General features: G+C 41.4%; 1 protein-coding gene across 2 annotated transcripts in view; it reads left to right on the top strand.

The window, feature by feature from the left end:
- The first annotated feature begins 729 nt into the window (after positions 1 to 729).
- Positions 730 to 23,764, top strand: part of Exoc4 (exocyst complex component 4) — a 689,148-nt gene continuing 666,113 nt past the window's right edge. For both annotated transcript variants that reach the window (XM_028768362.1, XM_028768363.1), the window contains exons 1-2: positions 730 to 834; positions 20,127 to 20,316. In XM_028768362.1, coding sequence (XP_028624195.1) covers positions 749 to 834; positions 20,127 to 20,316 — 276 coding nt within the window. In that variant the 5' untranslated portion in view covers positions 730 to 748. The remainder of the gene's footprint in view (positions 835 to 20,126; positions 20,317 to 23,764) is intronic.

The raw sequence follows: 23,764 nt of genomic DNA on the forward strand, positions 1-23,764 counted from the left end.
CCTACATATCAAATAATTTACATTATGAGTCACAATAATAGCAAAATTACAGTTATGAAGTAGCAATGAAATAATTTTATAGTTGGGAGTCACCACAACATGAGAAACTATATTAAAGTTTCACAGTATTAGGAAGGTTGACACCTCCACAGTACATAGATGCTTTTCTATCACAGCCTGGCAACGATTTGGCACAACTGCAAAAGTGAACTTATATATAAGATGAATATAGAAACATTCAGTCTCAGAAAATAACAAAGAAAAACTATACATTTTTGCATTTGGTTGATTTAAAGATATTATTTAAAGATAGTATTTGAAATTAATATTTTTGCACACATAAGCATTCTTTTGGGGCCTTCGTTTAAGTAGAAGAATCTGTATATCCATTTTGATATCATCAGATACATTAAAGCGTGTAAAAGTATAAAATGGAGTAAACTGAAAAACAACTTAAGGTCTGAAGAGCTCTAAAGAGACACCAAGGAGGCTTGATGAAGTTGCCATTGGTTTATTGTTCAGGCATGCCCAGGATCCACAGAAGAACTACGTTTCCCAGAGTGCTTAGAGAGGACAAGCGCCTCAGCCTCCCGCGGAGAATCAGTCCCGCCTCTTAACTCCAGTGATTGGGCCTTTCACTTCCGCGCCTATGCGCTTCTCTTCTGCCATTGGTGGATGTTCTGGGTCAGCTGCGGAGTTTACACTTTCCCGGTCCTGTCAAGCACCTGGCTCTCGCTCCCTTACCAAGATGGCGGCAGAAGCAGCTGGTGGGAAATACAGGAGCACAGTCAGCAAAAGCAAAGACCCCTCGGGGCTGCTCATCTCGGTGATCAGGTGAGGGAGGCAGGAGGCAGGGTGAGGTCCGGGCAGCGGCTCGACCTCCGCTGTGGAAGGGAGAGGCATCGGCTGGGCCCCGCCCGCCGGCCCTTCCCTTCCTTTTTGGCCTCCCCAGCCCCTCCCCAGGGCCTGCTGCCCCCTCGCCGGGCAGTGCCCTACGACTCCCTATGTCTCTGGGGCCGGGGTTCAGGGAGGACACCCCACCTTCCCAGTCTTCTATTCGGGGCATGGCCCTTACTTGCGTCCCCGGTCCTAAAAGCTGACTCGCTTGGGTTCGGGAAGAAGCCCAGCGCGGGTGTATTCGTTCATTCCTACAACAGGTACTGGCTGACCCCGGCGCACCATGCACTCCTGAAGGCCAGCGGTGGCCTGTGCTTGCGGGGGACCAGGCCTAAGTTTCCTGTCAGGAGTTGCAGAGTGACCAACTCTGGGCACTTTCCACCACCTGTGAATAGCCACAGCTTCAGATCCTAGGTTTTGCGAATTGGTTAGCATTGGATATTGAAGTGACACATCCATCCATCCATCCATCCTCCCTCCCCCTGCCTCCCTTTCTTCTCTTTCTTTCTCTCTCACTTTTTTTTGGGGGGGGGGGCGCTTTCTTTCTTTTCTTTCTTTGTTTTTTTTTTTTCGAGACAGGGTTTCTCTGTGTAGCCCTGGCTGTCCTGGAACTCACTCTGCAGATCAGGCTGGCCTCGAACTCAGAAATCCGCCTGCCTCTGCCTCCCAAGTGCTGGGATTAAAGGCATGCGCCACGACTGCCCGGCTTGGATCGCTTTCTTATCCCAGTTTCTTACCTAAAACCGTACCAAAATAGAATTTCATATTGCCCTCTACAGTACGTTTTCCATAAACTATTAGGGTGAGAGTGAGAATAGTGGACTATTTACTATTTACTGGTCTTATTATTTTTTTAATGTTTAAAATGTTAAATTTAGACCAGCCTGAATAAAATGCATTATGACACATTTATATGTTGTTGTCATTGAATTTCACCCCATATATTTTCCTAAAACAAACACATCTTGCTTCTCAGTTTCCTCGACTTATCCTTCACTTTGATTTGAGTTACGAGGATTCCTAGAATGGTCCTGATGATCTTTTTAGAACCCAGGATCCACCAGAATCTGGTAGGTATTAAGCCCTTGAAAGAATGTATAAATCAAGCTTTATGGGGTTTTAAAAGTTTACCATTTGATGGATTGAAAAAGACCCATTATGGCAGAGCCAATAGTTTAAGAGAATGTCCTGTTATTATCAATTTTATTTTACTAAAGAGAGGATAAAACTGTCTGTGAAAATGATACTCTTTGTAGGCCCTGAAGAGAAATCACGTGTGTAACTGCAGGCATATATTCTTAATTAAACAATATACAGTTCAGATTTACCCCATGATATTTAAACTTCAGAGCATTTGTAGTAGCGTGCCTTAATTTTCACTGGAATTCTAATATGAATGTTTGGAATCCTTTTCTGACCTTTTTTTTTTTTTTCTTCCTAAGAGTCAGCACTCCTTTATACAGTAGATGAGTATGTGGTATGGTGCCTGGCATTAATATCTGTTGAATGAGGGAATGAACGCTCTGAGTTATGCAAAGACAAAGCTATATTATTACCCTTGAGGAGTATATGGACTTGGAGAAAGATGGAATGTTACTGGGAGTCAGAATTCATGGAGGGAGTGGTCACTTCCATGGAGTTAGGAAGAGTGACAACTGTAAACAAATGTCCCATCCTCTTCCCTGTGCTTCTGAATCTTTAGGCTATATGCTAGATTTCTTAAGTGGCAGTTGGATTTACCCTCAACAAGGGATATATAAAAACGGAAAAATAACTTAAAAGCCTTTTGGCTGATTCTGATGTGGATTTGTATGTTTGCCTTGAAGGGCCAATTCCTTGTCCTTTCCAGGGGGCATCACCCACTGCTGGATAGTGTACCTCATTGTTGTTGTTTTGTGTTGAGTTATGGCAATGGTTCCACCTTTAATACAGTTCCTCATGTTGTGGTGACCCCGCCCCCAACCACAGAATTATTTTGTTGCTACTTCATAAGTGTAATTTTGCTACCGTTATGAATTGTAATGTAAATACTTGATATTTGACCCCAGAGGAGTCAAGAAATGCACCACGGGTTGAGAACCACTTAGTTATGGCTCATGTAGCCCAGTCTGGCTTCAAACTCATTGTGTAGATAAGAATAACCGTGAACTCTTGTCTTCCACCTCCCAAGTCCTGGACCACAGGTGTCCATCACGACACCTGGCTTCATTTGCTTATCCATCTCTTCTGCATCACCTTCCCTTTACCACTGTGATTTTGGCCCAGACATCTTTTACTTGGACTTTCATTGTGAAGTACTGCTTTAATTTAAATTCCTAATCCAGATCATGTCAGGACACATGGATGACATGTTCCCTTTATTTTGTTTTTTTTACAATCACGTGATTAAGGTATGTCTAGACCTATTATTCTAGGCAAGTTTCATAAAGATTGGGCCTCATGCTTACATAGGAACACAAGACCAGATGTTTTTGCTGCTGAGGTGTTGTATCTCAACATTCCTTTTTATATAGAAAAGTTTGGCTTCGGAATGAGGGAGGATGTTGCCAATCTCTTTTGGTGTTTTCTTCCTGATTCTCTTTTGTGTTTAATCCAGTGGTTTAAGTTATGTGAACAGTGGATGAGAGGAGAAGGGAAGTATAACTTTGGTGTTGGGATTTGGGGTGGGAGGACTCTTGATGGGCAGACAGGAGGAGGGCTGTGCATTTCTCATTAGTAACTGTGTATCAGTCTGAAGTCTCTGCCCTTCAGATCTGTTCCGCTTGTGGCCTTCATGCCGCTTCTCTTGGACAGCACAATCGTCATTCTCAGATCCTCCCCGTACTGGAGTTACCTCCTTCTTTCCTAAACTTTTGTCAGAGTCTCTCAAAAGGCAAGACCTTTTGCTTTGGCAACAGGCGTCACAAAGGAAAACCCATTTTTAGGTCTGTGTTTATAAAGTCCAAGTGTTCTTGAAAGGGTACTTGGTGCATGCTAGCTCTTTCTTGTTGCCCCACACCTGTCATTTTGTCAAAAACTAAGTTAGTGACAGAATCCACTGTCTTTTGAACAGTTTGATTGGTTCAACTTTATGTCTTTATATCACTGAACAGCAGCAGTTTTTTGTTTTGGGATGTTTAATTTCTTTCAGTTCTTTTTCAAATGTATAAAAATATCATTACTATACTAGGTTAACAGTTTATATTACTTCTATCTAATTGATCTATCCATCTATCTAAGATAAGATCTATAGTTTTGGCCTTGCTGTGTACATCAGGCTGGCCTTGAACTCTATTTGCTCTGACTCCCAAGTGCTGGGAGTAATGATGTGAGTTGCCACACTTGGCTAAATGTTATTTTTAATAGTTTGAAGAGAAGAACATTTATTCTTAAATGTCCCAGTCTCATTGCCATTTACTCCTTTTGTTTGTGTGTGGATTTTTGAGATAGGCTTGCATGTAGCCCTCAATGGCCTCAAACTTGCTATGTAGACACCGATAATCTAGAACATCTGATTCTTCTGCTTCCCCTTCCTGATGCCGATGGTGGGAGTACAGGCTTGGCCCGCCACAGCCAGTTCTCATTGCCTAGAGTACTAACTAGATAATGACTTAGTGTTTTGCTGGTATCAGAGTCTGTCACTGAGAATTTAAAATAATAATAATAAAAAAAGAAATACAGTACAGTTACATTCTTGTATTTGATGGAAGGGAACTTTGAGATATGTAAATTAATATTTTAATCACTTAAAAAACTTGAATAAATATATTTCAGGCCAGTCCAGTGTGTATTGGTTCACTATTGTGTCTGTGTAGAAGTCTCAGGTCTGTGAGGAAGGATTTTGGGGAGGAGAGTTAGTGCTTGTGATTTGGTCTTTTGGAGACTCCCACTAACTGTAGGTTGAAGTCACCACTGGCTCTTTACAGCAGAAATAATTGGGTAGACAGAGCCCTATTTGGATGTTACACACACACACACACACACACTCACACACACTCACACACACACACACTCTTCACACACCATGTCTGGCTTCTTTCCTATTGATTACTCTACCTCAACCTTTTGTTTGGTGTGAAGTTGAAGTTGTGAAAGGAGCAAGATGGCATTTCAGAGATGTTATTTTATTTTTGTGAGTTCTTGTCAGATTTTTAATTGGGGAATGTGTCTACCACTTACTGTTAGGTGATTTGCTTTCCAATTAAGCATTGACTCTCCCTTCTTTGTATGTCAGCCTGCAAATAGCCAGTTTAATTGGCGAGACAAACTCTGGTTGTGACTTAAGAGACCTTATTGAAACCTTGGAGCAGAGCTTTTGTAGACAGACTGGTTGCAGATTTCAAGGAGGTTTGAAGGCAGTCGGAAGCTCACATTTTCATCAACTTTTATGTCTTCACAGAAGTTAGAATTTCAGAAACATAGGCAATCCTTTATTGTATGCTCCCGTTAAATTCCTTCCTTCCTCTGCACAGGATATTTTGATCAGCCCATAGTTAATTCAAAGTAAGGTTTGTTGAGAGGACCAAGCTTTGAAGTGGACTTTGAATAGAGACTCTCCTTTGAGTTTTTTGACAGTTTGTGGCAGGAAGAGCGTGGCCACTCTGCTTTTAGCTGGGCCCCAAGAGCAGTGTTAGGCATAGATACTATTTCTAGTCCCCTCTCTTCATCTGAATCCAACTCAGAGTAGCCTTTAGGTTTCTCACTCTTTGTTTCCCTCAGCCTTGTTCCCCTCCACAATGCATTACTATTTACAAATCACTATCAGAATAGAGTGTCAGGACTGTTGATAGACCCACTTGATAGAGTACTTGCCTAGCAGAAAGCCCTGGGTATGATCCCCAGCATAAACTGGGTGGTGGTGCATACCTGTTATAGTAACATGTGGGATACAGGATACCTGAGAGCCTGATTAGAAACAGAACAGACACTTTCAGGAGGTCCTGGGACAGTTGATAATTACATTTACAGAAATGAGAAGAAAACACTCCAATTTCTGGTTATACATGCAGAGTTAGTATCTTGGGGAACTAAGTCTTGGTTTCTGGCCTCAGGACTCATTGTTTATGTTGGAATTTTTTGAAAGCTTTGAGGCATGTAGTTTTATTATTGGGTAATACCATCAAGTTTTTCAATCCATGCCTTTATAGATAAGTCTGGTCATATCCTTTAGTGAGAGGGTGTGGTTTAGGGTAGCTAAGAAAAATGTACTAGCCTATAATTTCGAATCATTTACTCAGCCTCCCACCACCCTCCAGTGTCACTTTTCCATTTACGAAATGGGATGGTAAAGATCTGATGTGGTTTAGGGGAACATGAAGTGAGACAAGGCATATAAAAGTGCCTTGTGTAGTTTGAAACAGAGGCACTCAGATGGTTAATTCTTCATTTCTAGTATCTGTAGTGTCTTTTGGTTAGAAACTTGAGTTTTATTAAATCTAAGAGTACTTGCCTGGCATTCCTCAGGCCATAGGTCCAATATATTATACAACAAACAGATTCAGAGCTAGAGGCCAAACCCAGGAACCTGTGCTTGCTAAGCAAGTTTCTACTACTGAGCTAAATTCCCAACCCCTATTTTGCATCTTATTAAACCTTTACTTCTGTAATAGTTTGATAGGAGCTCTTGCGTTAGGACTCTGAGACGTGCCTTGACATGCCTTATAGTTCCGTATTTTAAAGCCCTTTTGCCACCTGCAGTAGTGTTGGTCTGCTGTTTAATGTGGGCATAGTAGGTTTTCTTGGAGTAGCTCAGGCTTTAGAGTCTTTTATTACTAGTCGGATTTTTGGAGGCTGTTCATAATGGTGAATTTTACCTTCTGTTGGAGACGTCTCAGAGTCTGCTGCTGCTTACAGTTTGTTAACTGCTTTACTGCTATGAAATGAGTTAGGACTGTAGAGTGAAAAATTATAGATACTGGGTATATAGAATTCTTTTTAGACATATAAAATATTCTTTAGGCTTTCTTTATAAAGACATGGAGAAACCGAGCCATGAAACAAGTTAAGAATGTTGACAGGCTAGTTACGGGAACTGGCTAGAATGCAAGATAGCCAGGTAGAACCAAGCTGAGAACCACAGTGACAGGGCAAGGCCGAAGTAACAGGGCAGGACCACATTCTTGAGAAAGATAAGCGTACAGAGAGTTTTCACATGACCCTGACTCACGTAGGTTGGGTTCCTTTGGAATGTTCTGCTATCTTTATGTTATGCCACCTAACAACCATGAGCCCCCTCCCCATTCCTTGGTTTGTGGTTTTTCCCCTTAAAAACCCCTCTCAAACTGGCTGTTGGGGTCAATTCAGCTCCTGCGTGGGCATACGAATTGACCGGCAGCTAGCTGTCACGCCCTAATAAACCTCGCTTTTGCTCTGGTACACGGTGTCTCGAGCAGATTACCGGGTGGTCACGACTTTCTGAGACTTGAGTGAGGGTCGCCCCTCTGCGGAGGTCTTCAGGACCTTGATCCTTATAGCAAGTAGTAACCAGTCTTTTTTTTCTTTCTTTTATTGTATATTTTCTTTATTTACATTTCAGATGTTATCCCCTTTCCAGGAACCCCCTATCCCATCCCCCCCCTCCCTGCCTGTATGAGGGTACTTCCCCCTCCCACCTTCCCACCCTGGGATTCCCCTACACTGGGGCATTGAACTCCCTCAGGTTCAAGGGCCGCTCCTCCCACTTATGTCCAACAAGGCCATCCTCTGCCACATATGCCACCAGGGCCATAGGTCACTCCATGTGTACTCTTTGGTTGGTGATCCAGTCCCTGGGAGCTCTGGGGGGTCTGGCCACTTGACACTGTTGCTCCCACCATGGGACTGCAACCTCCCTCATCTCCTTCAGTCCCTTCTCCAACTCCTCTATCAGGGACTCCATACTCAATGGTTGACTGTGAGCATCTGCCTCTGTATTTGTCAGTCTCTGGCAGAGCCTCTCAGTAGGCAGCCATATTAGGCTCCTAACAGCAAGTGGGGCATTCTCTGGATTGCCTTTCCTTTAGTCTCTGATCCACACTTTATCTCCATATTTCCTCCTGTATTTAGTTCCCTCTTCTAAGAAGAACTGAAGCATCCACAGTTTGGTTTTCCTTCTTCTTGAGCTTCATATGGTCTGTGAATTGTATCTTGGGTATTCCAAACTTTTGGGCTAATATCTACTTATCAGCGAATGTTCCCGCCATGTTCCCACACTAGACGGCCAGCCCAGAGTCACTGAGACATTAGCGGGGTTGTTGCCTCTGCCTGCTGCCAGCCTCAGGGTTAGATATTACAATACCCATTAACCTGGTAAATCAAAACGCTTAATGCTTATAGTTAACCAATCAGATTTATATATCATCAAATACTCAAATCCCAGGATGCCCACACAATAATTTCAAAGCCAATTAATAATGGTAAGATGCCAACACATATCCCAGATATTCTAACCTTTTCATATCATCTCTGCCTAAGGCGGGTTAAAGCCACACTGGTTAACGTCCACTTCCATCTTCCATTCCGCTCCTTCTTTTCTCCTTGTTTTCCCCTTCCCTCCACTCCCTCCCTCCCTCCTCTCCCTCCCTCCCCTCCCTCCATTCCCTCCCTCCCTCCCCTCCCCCCCCTCCCCCCCTCCCTCCCCCCTCCCTCCCTCCCTCCCTCCCCCATTCTTAGATCTGCCTCCCTTTTCAATGTCTAATCATAGGCCTCCTGATGCACTAATATTTAAAATAGATTGGGCAGGGAAATTCCTACTACAGCACATACCATGTGTGTTCTTTTGTGACTGAGTTACCTCACTCAGGATGATATTTTCAAGTTCCATCCATTTGTCTGTGAATTTCATAAAGTCATTGTTTTTAATAGCTGAGTAGTACTCCATTGTGTAAATGTACCACATTTTCTGTATCCATTCCTCTGTTGAGGGACATCTGGGTTGTTTCCAGCTTCTAAATAAGGCTGTTATGAACATAGTGGAGTATGTGTCCTTGTTATATGTTGGAGCATCTTCTGGGTATATGCCCAGGAGTGGTACAGCTGGGTCCTCAGGTTGTACTATGTCCAATTTTCTGAGGGATCTCCAGATTGATTTTTCAGAGTGCTTGGACCAGCATGTAATCCCATCAGCAATGGAGGGGTATTCTTCTTTTTCTACATCCTTACCAGCATCTGCTGTCATATGAGTTTTTGATCTTAGCCTTTCTGACTGGTGTGAGGTGGAATCTCAGGGTCATTTTGATTTGCATTTCCCTGATGACTAAGGATGTTGAACATTTCTTTAGGTGGTTTTCGACCATTCAAATTTCCTCAGTTGAGAATTCCTTGTTTAGCTCTGTACCCCATTTTTAATAGGGTTATTTGATTGTCTAGAGTCTAATTTCTTGAGTTCTTTGTGTATGTTGGGTATTAACCCTCTATCAGATGTAGGATTGGTAAAGATCTTTTCCCAATCTGTTGATTGCCATTTTGTTTTATTGACAGTGTCCTTTGCCTTACAGTAGCCAGGCTTTTGTGTGCTAGGGATTCAGCCTTGAAGACAGTGAGAACTCAAAATTTGACACAAAGTAATAAAAGAGTACTTCTGTGTTACCTCTGGTAGTGTTGCTAAAAATAATTATGCATTTTAAGATTTTTATGGGAATTTTTTTCTGAATTGTATTTGTTACTGGAAGCCCTTCCAAAAAGTAAATTCATAAATTACTTATGAATTCAAGAGATATAGTTTGTTTTTCGGTTTAAAACAGTACTGTTGATAGCCTCCCTCCCCATAGCTCTTATCTTAAAGGGAATAAGAGATAGTTTATTTGGAGTCATTTTGCGGCCTAGGAACACAGATTTAGGCTATACCAAAGTCTATGTTCCAAAGTGGGTGCAGTTTTATACTTATAGTCATAAATCAAGGGAAATTTAAAATACATTGGTGGGTACATCAGAGAGGCAGGTACTGCAAGTTGGGGGAGGTTCTCTTATAGACCTGAGATGCTATCCGATGGTGGTCTTTGCTTTTCATGTTGGTGGAAGCTATTGATCTGCTAAGTCAATAGATTTCTAAAGGCTTTTATCTGTTAATTACAGGATGTTAATTCTTATACAGAGGTGGGCAAGGAGTGGCTGTTCCAGGGGCTATAGCTAACCTAAGACAAGGTGTTTAGCCTCTGCATCCACAACATTTCAGTCTCTATATCACTGCAGTCAGTCTTGTAGACACAGCTTTGTTTCAGGAATTGTCATTCACATTATCTTATATCCAAAAGCTTTCTTGAGAGTTTCCTAGGAATTTACTGTCTCAGGCACTGCCTGATCCATCTGACACCTCTCTGTATTTTCATACCTATACAGATGATTTAAAAGCATGATGAAGTTTGAGTAGACGTTTAAACAAGCTTTATTGGGGAAATGAGATATAAAAAACAAATTCAAATTATTAGTGAATATGTGTGTGTGGTTTTTTTTTTTTAGTACTACTCAGGGTGGAGAGATGGCTTAGCTGAGTTACTTCTCTTGCAGAGGACCTAAGCACCCATATTGGGCAGCTGCCTGTAACTTTAGCCCCAGAGGTATCAGATGCCTCTGGCACAATAAGCACTGCCCTCACATATGTGAACATGTACACAGACACACAGACACACACACACACACACACACATACACACACCATTAAATAAAATACCTCTTTAAAGTTTAAAAAAGCATTGCTGCTAAGATGATCATTTATATAATGAAATACGCACCAGTACAAACCATGGCTGGGACTTGGCTAGTGTAGTTGGGGAAGAGGACTGGAGCCACTCAGGGACAGATGAAGCCAGATGGAATGGGCCACTACCTATTGAAGGTGGAATTTTTTGACAAAGTCTTTTAATTTTAAATTTTATCATCAGAAATTTTTAACCAATTTAAAAATATGGTAAAAAATTTCCATAAAAATGTATGTGTCAGGGCTGGAGGCAGAGTATTTACTTATCAGATTAATTAATCACAGAAATCCTGTGATATTCTTTAGATCAGTGGTTCTCAACCTTTGGGCCATTGCTTGGGTCCAGTGACTCTTTCACAGGGGTCACATGTCAGATATCCTTCATATCAGATATTTACATTACGACTCATTACAGTAGCAAATTACAGTTACGAAGTTATCAATGAAATAACGTTATAGTTGTGGGTCACCACAGCATGAGGCTCTGTATTAAAGGGTCGCAGCATTAAGAAGGGTGGGAACGAATGCTTTAGATCTTGTCATTTCTCCATGACACCTATATTCTAAAACCTCATGGATCTTTGCATTTAAGAAGCCTACCTACCCTCAATTTCCATTACGTATTTCTCTATATAGTACCCATTAGAAGTATAAAACATCACTTGTGAGGAACTCACCAGGAAGTGAGGCTCTCTGTGGACAATGCTTTCTGAGCATGCTGGACTTTATAAGGAAGTGGGAAAGAGATAGATTTTTAAGTTGACTTTGTCAGCTGTAAACTGAGTTTTATGCCTGAGTCGAGTGATTTTACTTAATTTTAGATAATGGCCTTTTTTATTGCCTAAGCAATTTATGGCTTTTGGTCTTCAGTACTGTTCTGTATAACTGAGTTAACTGCACTATTGAAGCACTAGACACACATACGTTGGCTATAGTAATTGGCTCTAAGTGCTGTCTACAGCCAGACACTAGTGAGTTTTCAAATGACTTTAAAGCAGACATTGTTTACTGTCACTTGAGGCTACATAAGACTCTGTGCTGTTAAGGGATGTTCATATGCATGAGAAAACTTTTTCAGAGGGACTTGTCATTGTGAATTGCTATCAGTTGAGATGGGATTATCTTGTATTTCGTAGGCTCTAATGAGTCATAATTAAGAAACAAGGCATCACAATGTATAATTGAATAGAATAAAATCCGATTTGAAAGTGAGGTGTTGATTTGCTTCTGCTTTGAGTCAAATATATCTTGTGTGATTATGTAGTGATACACATCTCTAGCATTTCTTTACTGTGTGATCCTTTATTCAACCTCAGATTCATGATGAGGACCTCTCATTTTGATAACACCCTAGAAGCAGTTACAGATGACTCAGCATCTATGAAATGTAGCAGTGTGTCCTGCTTTGCATAATCAGCTTGGAACCCTGACAGACTGAGCTGTGTAGTGAGTGTTTGTATCCTTTAGTCTCTTTTCTTCCTCATGGCTTTGGGTTTCTCTCTTCTCATGCCTAGAGCTGTTGTTGTCTTTAGTTCCTCTGCTGGTGTATTTTGTATGAGGTGGGCTGGATTCTTTTTTTGGAAAGAAGATGTGGCTCTAGTACCCAGCAAGTGTTGAGTAGAACTGATAATGTAACAGCAGTGTGGGAAGGAAGCGTGATTGATGTTGGAAGAGTCACATCAGCTCTGGACATTTTCCCTCTTGTGTTGGGATCACTAACAAAAAGAGACATTTTCTTCTGAAGAAGACAGTTATGGAGTACTCAGTTTTCACTTTCTGGAGTCAGGCTTGGAAACTAGTTCAGTTCTTGTTTTGTACTCTTGTGTTGGAGAGAAGGTATCCGTGGTGGTGGGGTTGAGGTTCTTGATGATAAGAAGCTCAGGAACTTTGCAGCATCCTAGGCTCACTAGGAGTACTTCTCAGAAAGAGGGTAGCTTAGGACACTTGATTCCTGTTATAGATGGTGCTCTGTTGTTTGCTGATTAGTGATTTTTGGATATGTGAAGGTGTACGTGTAATTAGTTTTTCTTAGTTGCATAAGGGATTTTCATTAGTTGTTTTCTTACTTTGTATTACTTCTGGAAGAGAGATCAGTGGGGCCTTAATGGACAGGTAAGCCCAATATCAGCTTTCAGAAAATATGGCTCAGTTCTGTTCATTCTGCATGATTACCAATATTTAGGTGTGTAACTTTTATCTCTTGTAACAAGTGTGTTAGCCATCATGGCTGTATTAAGCAGCCAGTTCTTTATACCTATTTGTCAAGAATGTGTGTTGCTTCGGCTGATCGATGACATTGCCTTGAGAGTTTAACCAACCAAGTTGAGCCTCGTGGTGCACATCCTCAGTTTGTGGATTTTGGCAGCTAGAGCAGAAGATCACAAATTCTCCCAACCCAGCCCAGCCCAGCCCAGCCCAGCCCAGCCCAGCCCAGCCCAGCCCAGCCCAGCCCAGCCCAGCCCAACCCAACCCAACCCAACCCAACCCAACCCAACCCAACCCAGCCCTCCAAACCCCAGATAAACTAACAGCAAACAGAGATAGGGTAAATGAGAATTTAACTAACTGTAATAACATTGCCTGCACTTTCTGAGGCAGTGTAGCTTTCTGCTCCTGCAGCTATTACAAAACTCCTATGACTGCATGGCTAAACAATAAAAATGTATTTTCTCATTGTTTTGGATGCTGTAAGTTCAAGGTCAAAGCACCATCAGAATTGGTTGTTGGTGAAACCTCTCTTCTTAGTATATAAATGACCACCTCCTTGCTCTGTCCCTCTGAGAGCCTTTCTTCGCTTGGGTGCACAGGAGTCCTTCCTGTCTCTTGCTTTCCTCAGGAGAACAGCTTTCCTAGTAGTGAGGCCCCCCTGACTTGCTGAACATCATTGGCACCTCTGTTTTCTGTCTCTAAACCCAGTCGAGTAGAGTACTGACATGTTATCATAGGAAAAAAAAAGCCTTTTTGTGGGGCACACAGATCAGTTTATAACTAAGCTAGGTCCCTTTCTCACCTTGTTAAAATGCTGTAAGCTTCCAGAATGGGAGTCTGTCATCTGCAGACAGGTAACCTGAAAACTCAGGCAGGAGTGATTGCCATTGCATTTAGCACTGCCTGTCACGCTGACTTGTAATATTAGACTATTGCATTAACGCTTAATGCCGACATATGTGCTCTGTGCTCTGCAGAGAACTGCTAGCCAGTGGCTTGAACTGTCAAAAGATTTGCTAAGAAGAGGAAACTAATAGAACTCGGTCTGACTTACATAGTTCTATACATTTTCTAAATTTTATCCCTAGATTAGAATGGAAAAATAAATCACTGGAAAGCTGTATACTCGGATTATGTCCATTGCTTTTCAGAATAGGGTTTTTAATTTTTTTTTGTTTTAATTATGCTCCTGAAGAGATGTAAAATTTGTTACCTTATTTTCAGAAGGTTGTTGAGGATGTGTTTCATTATATTGTAAAATGTCTCCCAGGTTGTTTTAAATGAAAAATTGGCTTGCCTAAAGGAGTCTATCTTTTAGAAAGTGAGAATTAGAACTTTTTGCCTTGGCTGCTTGGAAGCTCAAATTTAGATTATGAACTCATTTACTATGAACTCTGTGTGGCCATGTGACCTACTTATATTTTACATTTATATAATGAGCTGTATATTTTACTATAGTCTTAGAGAAAACACCTCTGATTCTTGTTGTTTTGGAAGAGATGAGATATAATTAAAATGAAACCATTATAAACGTGGCTACTGGCTGAAAAGTTGTCACCACCCCTAAGTAGTGGCTTTGGTGATTACCCAGAGAAAAGCTGACAGAGCTGTGTCTGGTCTGATTCCTGACTTTGCTCCTGTCACTTCCACATTATCGGTTGGTAGCCACCCTGATGGCATGTTGGTTCCTCCCCATGGCAGTTAGAATTTGTTCTCCATCATGGCCTGACATCTTCCCTCCCTAGAACAGCTTCCCCATAGAGTATGTCTTCACAACGGATCTATTCATGAGGTACCTTTTTGTGCCCTTGCTGGTGTGAGTGTGGGGGGCATTTTTGTCTCTGCTGTACCACAGCTTCTGCCTGATGCGCTTGCTTATCTACCTACTTTATGGCCTGCATCTCCAAGCTGATGTGTTAGCTTCTTTAGGGAGGCCTGGTTAGTTGCTGCTGTCTGTCTAGCCATTTAGTCTGCCTGGTAGGTGACCTGCTTAGTAAACGCTGTTGCATCAATCAGTGAATTGGTGGGGCCACCATAACTGTAACTTTTGCTTTCCTTCCCAGGGATTTATAAGCATGCATGACTTCCAGTGAGGCCCTTCCACTGTCGTCTCAGTCAGGGAGCTGGCCTGCGTGACCTTTTACATTCTGCATCTTGTTATTGCTCACTATGTAGCTTTTACTAAACATTTAATGTGCCAGGCACTGTGAGAATGCAGAGAAATGGTCTGATCCAAATTCATAACAGATTCATAGGAACTGGGTGGGTAGGCTTCAGGGGCTTTGGGATGATAGTATTGGGAGTCATAGGTGATTGATTTTGCTTCTGTAATGTGAGTAAGCACTTTACACACACTTTTTCCCCATACTTCTTCAGTCCTTAAAACATCCTGGAGGGGTGGGAGTTCTAGTCTCTTGCCTGTTTTACAAGGAAAAACATGTAGGCAGGTTGAGGAACTCACCAGGGTTGCAGTATCCTATTTGTTTTTGCTTACTAAGAATTTCTTTTTCCAAGCTAGAGCCTCACTGTGTAGCCCAGGCTGACCCCAAAATCGTGAGCCTCTTGTTTTACTATCTAAGTGTGTAGGATTGTAGAGTGATGCTGCCTTGCCCTACTGCAAAGCCCTATTTGAGTCTGCGGTTTTATTTTTGAGAACAACTGTTTGATTTTGCTTGCTTTGTTTTTGAGACAGTCTCATATAGCCCAGGTTGACCACAGATTCACTTTGTAGCTAAGGCTGGCTTCAACTCCTGATCCTCCTGCCTCTACCTCTCTAAGTGGTGAGATTACCATACCTAGCTTAGTTTATAAACTTGTATGTCCCTCATTTTTTTTTCTTCCTTTTGAGACAGAGTCTCTCTATGTAGATTAGGCTGCCTTTGAACTCCCACATAAAGAGCCACATGCCTTTGTCTTTAATCCCTCTGTTGGGATTGAAGCTTTGTGACACTGTACCTGGCTAATATGTTCAACTTCTGCACAGGTAAATGGAATGGGGAAAGAAAAGTGGCTTTTTAAGAAAGCAGTGTTGTGAACTGACCCTTGCACATGCTAGGCAAGTGCTGTCCACTGATCTCCTTCTCAAACCTCAAATGCCTGGGTGTAACATGTTTGCTGAGGGTTTTAAGAAGGGTTTGGTGTATTCCTGGCAGTGGTCTGGGTTTGTCTGTTTTTTTCTTTTTCTCTGTCTTTGGCTGGAAGTTTTTGCTCTGGTGAGTGATGGGTTGTTTTGATGAGTAACCTGATTTCATAGGTGCACTTTCCCCTTCTGTGTGTGTTTCCTCTGATCTTTTAAAACATGCCATTGACTTTCATGTACTTGCTTCTGTCTTAACTCCATTATTCTAGTAAATCCAAAGAGAGCAAAATTGCTCCAAGAAGGAATTGCTGATGGTGAGTGTGTGTTTTCCTTTCACAGCATTTGGCCAGCCAGCTGAAAGACTGAGGCTGATGTTATAAAAGGAAGGAAAGAATGAAAGCAGAAGACACTGACAAACTCCATTTTCAGTCTCCAGATCTTTATCCCACGTTTTAGTTTTTGTCTGGGATTCACTGGGAGCTGGTGGCTTGTGAATCCACTGGAACCATCTACCGTCCTTGTTTCTGCTGGAAGCATTTGGGACCCTTTAGCCTGTGAGGTGAACACATTCCTTCCTGGGGATTAATTAGTCATGGTTAGAGACATAATTCATCATGTAAAATACCAGAGGTGTCGTAGTGAAAAATTGTTAGTGATCCAGAAATGTCTCTGCATCCAGCTTCACTGCAGCCTCGTTTAGCGCTTTGTGTTCCAGTGCTCACTCAGCAGCACTCTGTCAATCCCAGTCACAGTTTATATGAAATAGGGGCAGAGCAAAAGCTAAAGAGTGCTTATGTAATTTGGATGCATCTTGGGAGTGTCAGCTTTATATCATGTTCCTTGCCTCTGTCTTTTTGTTGTTTTTTTGGTCAGGTCTAACAGTGTTTCTTAAAAAGAAAAGAAAACCAACAAGAATAAAAGAAAAAAACTGTAGTGGGGCCCATGTTCATCTTTTCATCTTTAGCTAACCCCACTTTCTTACAGGTGAGCTGTCATACAGTTAAGGTGAAGTTCTCAGCTCAGGAGGTGAGGCAGGGAATACAGCAGTTTACATGTATGGAGGCAGGAGGCTAGGCTGCATGCATGTGTGATACGTGTACGTTACTCCCTTCTCTGAGGTCTTTGTGTGTATCAGAAAAAGGGTTAGGATTCTGTCCACTCATTGTACTCCCGTAGGGATTACCACAGACGTGCTCATTAAATAGCCATTGCATTGCTTCTGTTTGTGCTCTGGGCCTCATGTTTACTTCTTCCCTCATGTGCTGGACATAGGGCAATGGGGCATCTATATGTTTCTGGGCTTAGTATTAACATTTCACAATTAGAGATGTGAAATCTGCCTCATCAGCACAGACTGTCCACCAGAATGAAGTTTTTTTTGTTTTGTTTTGTTTTTTTAACTAAGACTGCATCGTAGTGCCCAGTGTGGTGGTGCTTGTCTGTAAAGCCAACACTTGGGAGGTCGAGGAAGGTAGAAGCAAGTGGATGGTGGAGGTCAGACTGGGCTGTACAGTGATTGGTAGACCATCTTGAGCTCCGTAGCAAGCCACTGTCTTAGAAAATGAAAACCAAAAACAACTTTCTCAAAACCAACCAACCAACAAACCAGTACAAACAAAGATAAAAACCCCTCCAAACCGAAACCATTCTTGTAACAATGACAGCTAATAATTATGACCAACATTTGTTGACTGATAATGGAATATGAGGCCTTGTTTGATTGTGCTTAACACCACCATACGGTAAGGAATATTTTCTTTCCATTTTATAGATGAACAAAGTAAGATCCAGTTCCTGAGGTCCTCTGGGTTATAAATATGGTGGAATAAGGAGCCCAATCTAGGCAGTTAGAATTCAGAAGGGTTTTAATTACTCTGCAGTTGTTTAAACCTGTAAACAGAGTTGGGTTTTGGATCCTTCTAGGATCTCTTATTCTCCCTGCATGGGGTGGGGAAATTGTTTAGCTTCTTCAAAGCCCAGCTGCTTCTAGTGTGAAGATGGGACTGGAAGATAACAGGCTCCAGTCCAACAGGAGTGGACATTTGATAAAATGCCGAATAAAGCTGGGTTCTGGCATCTGCAAACCTTTCTCAATTTTGGAGGTCTTTATTATTTTCATTATCCTTACTGCCTTTCTCTTTACTAAAAAAGGTACTGTAACAATTTATGAGTTTTATAATAGTATTTGACTAAAGACAAAACTGTCATTCATCCCAGGTTATATCAAAAGGAAGAGGATGATCTCTCAGTGTGAGTTAAACTTGGCACAGGATATTTCTTATATAAATATTTCCTCTGGAAATGAAAATAGGAGAAAAGATCCCCTGTGGACTCAATTTACTCCTAATCTTCATTTTAGTAACCCTTTCTCTTTTGTAAGTAACTCCTAATGATCTGGTAATGCATTGCGGTGACAGCTCATGCCAGAGAAGGTGTCCTCCCTGGGCCTGACATTTTCCTTAATGGTAATTCTGACTAGTTAAGGTAAATAGTGTGAGAGATGTTTGGCATGTTTCCTTCCACAAATGACAGTGTGTGTGTGATGGGAGGGAGGATGTGGAAGGCACTGTGAAAACGGCAGGCTCATGCTGTGTAGCTCTGCAGAAGCGATGGAGTTAAGCATCCAGAGACTCTTACCTATGGGACAGTTGATAAATTGAAGGCATTTCTTGATTGTTCTTTAGAGTAGCATACTGGAAGACTTCAGATTTAAAGAGCAAAGTTATATATCATAAAAAACAACAGAGAGACATGCTAAGGTACTGTGAGCCAACTATCAAAGGTGATTTTGTTGGCTCTCCTTCTGAGATCAAGTTGATTTACTTTGATAGTTAAATACTTGTATGTTTTTTACCCCCAAATGTTGGAAATCACCAGGCTTAGGATCACCAGTTTACAGATGAGGAAATAGGGTCTGGCCTGGGACTGCCCTTCTTAGCGCCAAGGACTGTTTCATTTCATGCAACACTTGATCTCTTGGCATCCCCAACACATTTACAGAACTCATTTTAGAAAGTACACTGAAGCCACAGACAGGCCTCCTGAATTGCCCTCTAAATTGAAAAAGAAGTTTTATATATTGTGTGACTCATGAATTAAGACCCCTTGCTCTGAGTGACAGTTTGGAGAAGACTGTTGTACAGTATTTTGCTCGAAAGTATCCGGAGGTGGGTATGTGATTGATTTGCTGACAGACCATCTCTGAAAGCAGTTCTAATGATGGACTTATAATTGATTGCATCCATCATCGAGAGCCTAAAATATCCCCCTCCCTAAATTAAAAAAGATAAATGAAATAAACTAGGCTGAATGTATAAGCTGACAAATCCGAGGGAATTTAATGAAACTCTAAATTACCACAGTGAGCAGATAAGAGGGAAAGGTTTCTTTATTATAATACTAAATTAAAAAAAATTATCCAAGAAAGATAATGGAGGAAACAAAGATCTGTGGCCCATGTATCAAACTGAGTTATTGAAAGATTTTTTAATAAGTGTACCTATCTCATTGTCTGGTTATTGTTGATTCCTATCAATCCTGTTGGTGCTGTTTGAAGAATAGAGAATGCAGGCAGTGTCTTGTAGTGCAACTTAGGTTATTACTGCTGTAACAGATTTTAGAATTTAATGTGACCTTATTCCTAAGCTGCTGGGAGCTCTGTGCAATTTTAGGCCATCCACTTTAGAAAGTGGTTTTTTGGTGTGAGAAATTTTATCCCTTCAGCCACATACGAAAGAAGGCTATCCAGGAGTGACTTAAACAATAATATTTATCATCTCCCTTAACACAAAGTCTTGAAGGGAGGGCAGCTTCAGGGATGGCTCTTTCTTGTTGCTCATAGACACAGTTTTGGAAGCATTTTACCATGTCTTTTTCTTCCACAGATAACAGAAGTGTCTGGGAATCTCAGCTCTTTGTGTCCTGGGGTCGGGAAGGGATCTTTCTCTAGGTCTTCTTATCCAGAATTGTAAGAAGGGTGGAACTGGTAGGAATTACTATGATTCATACAAATCAAGAGCGCCCAGCTTTCCTCTGAATCCATGCCCACCTGTTCTCTGATTGAAATCGTTTCAGGGGTCAAGAGACTAGGTGAAGGATGGAGTCTGTGGCTAGGCAGCTTGTGCATATACCTACGTGGTTTTGTAATCAACTTTGAAGGTTATTTTGTATTTTCTGTTAAGTCACTTCATTTCCTAGTTTGTAGAATGAATTTGCTAGTGTGTTGACTGTATACTGTTCTTATTGTTGCTTTGAAGTTTGACACAGATTGACAAGTCCTGTCTTCACCAGGACTCTGTCTACCAGTGACGATGTTGAAGACCGAGAAAATGAGAAAGGTCGCCTTGAAGAAGCCTATGAGAAGTGTGACCGTGACCTGGATGAGCTGATCGTTCAACACTACACAGAATTGACAACAGCCATTCGAACATACCAGAGTATCACAGAACGCATCACTAACTCACGGAATAAAATCAAGCAGGTGAGCCTCCTTCTTCCTGTCTGACACTGGTTCCCTTCCCTTACAGGTGTAGTTTGGAGCTATACAACATAGTAGTGCCTAATGGTCTTTGACCACTGCGATTCATGAAGACATTTTCTAGAGTTTTGAATAGCTATTGTTTCCTGGGTATCCTGCCTTTAGTGCCTAAAGGACAAAGTGAATTTCTGTTAGGTTGTTAGGTGCTTTTATATTTTATAATTGGGCTAAAGGGATGAACTGCTCAAAAAAAAAAAAGCTGTGTACCATCACATCACATTTTATAGTTCTTGGGTATGCATTTTATTTATTTATTTTTTGAATGTGGTATGTGTATGTGTGTAGGTGTGCATGCGTGTTTGTGTGTGTGAGTGTGTGTTTGTATGTATCTGTATGTGTATGTCTGTGTATCTGTATCTACTTGTCTGTGTACGGAAGTCCAGAGGTCAGCATTGGGTATCTTTCTTTATTACTTTCCACTGTATTTTTTTGAGACAAGATCCCACTGTATCTGAAGCTCCCTGATTCAGTTAGGCAGGCTGTCCAGCAAACATCAGGGCTTTACTTGTCTATGTGCTCCTACCACCCAGTTACTGGCACTCGATACCATGCTCAGTTTTTATGTGGCTAGGGATCCGAATTCAGGGCATGATGCTTCTGCAGCAAGTGCTGCCCACTGAGCCGTTTCCTGCGCTCCTGTGCAGTGCATTTATAGGAGCTCTCCTTTAGTACTGTTTTGTACTGTTCTTTGATAAGTAACAGTAATTGCTACCTGTATTGAACATTTCCAGGCATGATCTGTTGTGCATACTCATGCATGCATACCTGCACAGATATATGCACACATGCACATAACTAACACACACACACACACACAGCCAAGAATTACAAAACAGGTTGCATCTGTTATCATGACAGATTTAGAAGGTGAACTAAGGACTCCCTGACTCCAAAGCCTTTATTGACACATTTTTTTTTTCCTAGTAAATTTTGAAGCAGTGCCTTTTACCTTTAAAACACAAAGATGAGCCGTTGCAGAACCCCAACATGCTAGACACTGAGTAGGTGAGATCTCTCCTTCTGTAGTATTGTGGTGGTGAGTGCAGGGAAACTGCTCCCCAGTAACCTCTGGGAGATTATGGCCTGTGCAGACTATGGTTTGAGACTTGCTATCTGGACATAGAGGACTCGCTAGCTTACTCCTGTCCAGGAACAGCTGTGCTTATGGCATTGTTACATTCTTTTGGTCCTCCAGACCTTTTACTATGATTCTGTAAGCAGTGCATAAATTATACTCAGATACTATGAATGTGAGATTTAGCCTCTTAGAGTACAGCTCTAGAATTAGTAAGCCCTTGGCCTTTTCTGAAGCAATCTCTGCATTTAAAAAATAATTGGCCAATTTTGAAAGCAGTGCTAAAATTCATTGCCTTTAGACAAGGTAGGTTCCTCCTATGTATTTATCTGTGACACTGGCTGAAACTGTTGATGAGTTGTTCATATTTAAAACAAACTCTAGTCCATTTTGACTAACAGAGACCAGGAGATGAATGTCAAGCACTGTTGACCTTCTGGCTTTGCCTAGGCTAATCACAGGAGGGGTGAGGACGTCTTAGTATTTGTGTTTCTGATTAGTTTGGTTGGCTAGAATGACTTTGTCCTACTCTCCAGGGAGGCTGCAGCAGTGATTACTGCTCTGCTCCTGCCCTCAGCATCTGTACAGTAGCATTATTGCTGCCAATAAACGCATCTGCTTGGTCTTGTTACTGCAAATGAGGGCTTCATCTTGAGGATCTTGCAGTTGTTATAGAAGTGACACTCTGTTTCTCTATGTACTATTCTTAGTTTCAGTATACTACAGCCTGAGGTCTGAGGGAAAGAAAACAAAACTAAACAACAACAACAAAAACCAGCAGCATTTATTCTACTAGTTTGCCAAGAAAGTAAATGCCACCTGATTCAGAGTTGGGAATTAGTGCTTCTATTTGGACGAGAAGTGCGGATTGAAAACTTTGCACACACACAAAAGAAACAAAACAAAACAACCACTTTAGTATTTGATTAAGAAGCAAGGAAAAATGTTGAAAAATGAAAGTAAATTTGTTTGTATTCCGTATTTTGATAATTTTGTATTGTAAGAGGTTTTTTTTTTTAATGAGTAAAAAAGCAGTAATGTTTCTCAAGCTATCTTCCCATGTCATTTTTGTTTTTTGCTTGTACTTCAGGTGCTATATCAAGTACAGGTATATGCTTATCTCAGTTGAAATAGTGGACGAGTCAGCTATCATCAGGTTGTGTTATTCTAGGGCCACATAGCAAGCTGATGGTACTCAGATCTGATGTGCAATTTTCTTTCTGTTCTCTAGCAAAGTAATATAAAGAAGAACGAGTCTGTAATATCTCCAGAGTCCCAGCTATGTTCCTTGTTTGGTTTTAGGTGCTGGTGATACACCATGCATCCTACCCGCATGGAGCTTACGTGTGGATAGTGTGTAGAGATAAATACAGCAAGTAGATTATGCAAGCTTTTCTTTAGCCTCTTTATCTTGAATGTCTGCCTTATGCAGAGATTGTTGTTCTAGGCTGTGGAGTACAGGAATGAAAGATTTCTGTCTAGAGAGTGTTAAGTTTTAGTTTACAGTCTAATCAGAATAAACAGAGCACATGATAATAAAAGAAAAAAAGCAAAATAGTGGCTAGGGATTTTATTTTATTTTAGTTGTTTTGAAACAGGTTTTTTTTTTTAGTGTACTCTTGACTGGCTTGGAAGTCACTCTGCAGGCCAGGCTGGCCTCAGACTCAGAGATCCACCTGCTTTTGCCTCCCGAGTGTTGGGATTAAAGGTGAGCACCACCATTGCCCAGTTGGCCAGGGAAAGTCAAAATCTGAAACGGATGAGGAAGAGAGTCTGTAAGGGGACTTTGAGTAAGGAGGAGAGCAGGTGCAATAATTCTGAGGCAGCAGGAGGTCCAGTCCAGTGAGAACGTGACATGAGACATGGAAGAGCTGGCATGTGACGTGTGGTGCAGGGGAGCTGGGGCCTTAGGGTCTGCTTGCCCATAATGTACAGATGAACACTTGGCCCATGTGTGTGTTTGTTTTGCAGTGTGTACTATTTATTATCTGTAGCCTTTAGAAGTGGTAAGTTTTTGAAAGTAGGAACACTGTAGTCTGGTTAACATTTGAAGGCATACTGTACCTGGTGGTGTAGGAATCTGTTCTAATGTAGAACAAGTCAGATGAAGATGTGCTCGTGTTCAAGCATCACCTCCCATTTTGACATTGCTTCCATATGTCCATTTAGGTTGTATTGTTAGAATTTATGTCCTTGGGGATAAATGCATGATGTCAGATGAATTTGACTTTCTTTCCAAGTGATTTGACCATTTACATTTGCTAAGTCCATTTGGAATTTTCTTCTGGATTAAAATAATTTTATTGTGAATGAAAA

This window comes from Grammomys surdaster, unplaced genomic scaffold, assembly GCF_004785775.1.
Source record: "Grammomys surdaster isolate TR1022 unplaced genomic scaffold, NIH_TR_1.0 186, whole genome shotgun sequence".
NCBI classification, from domain to species: Eukaryota; Metazoa; Chordata; class Mammalia; order Rodentia; family Muridae; genus Grammomys; species Grammomys surdaster.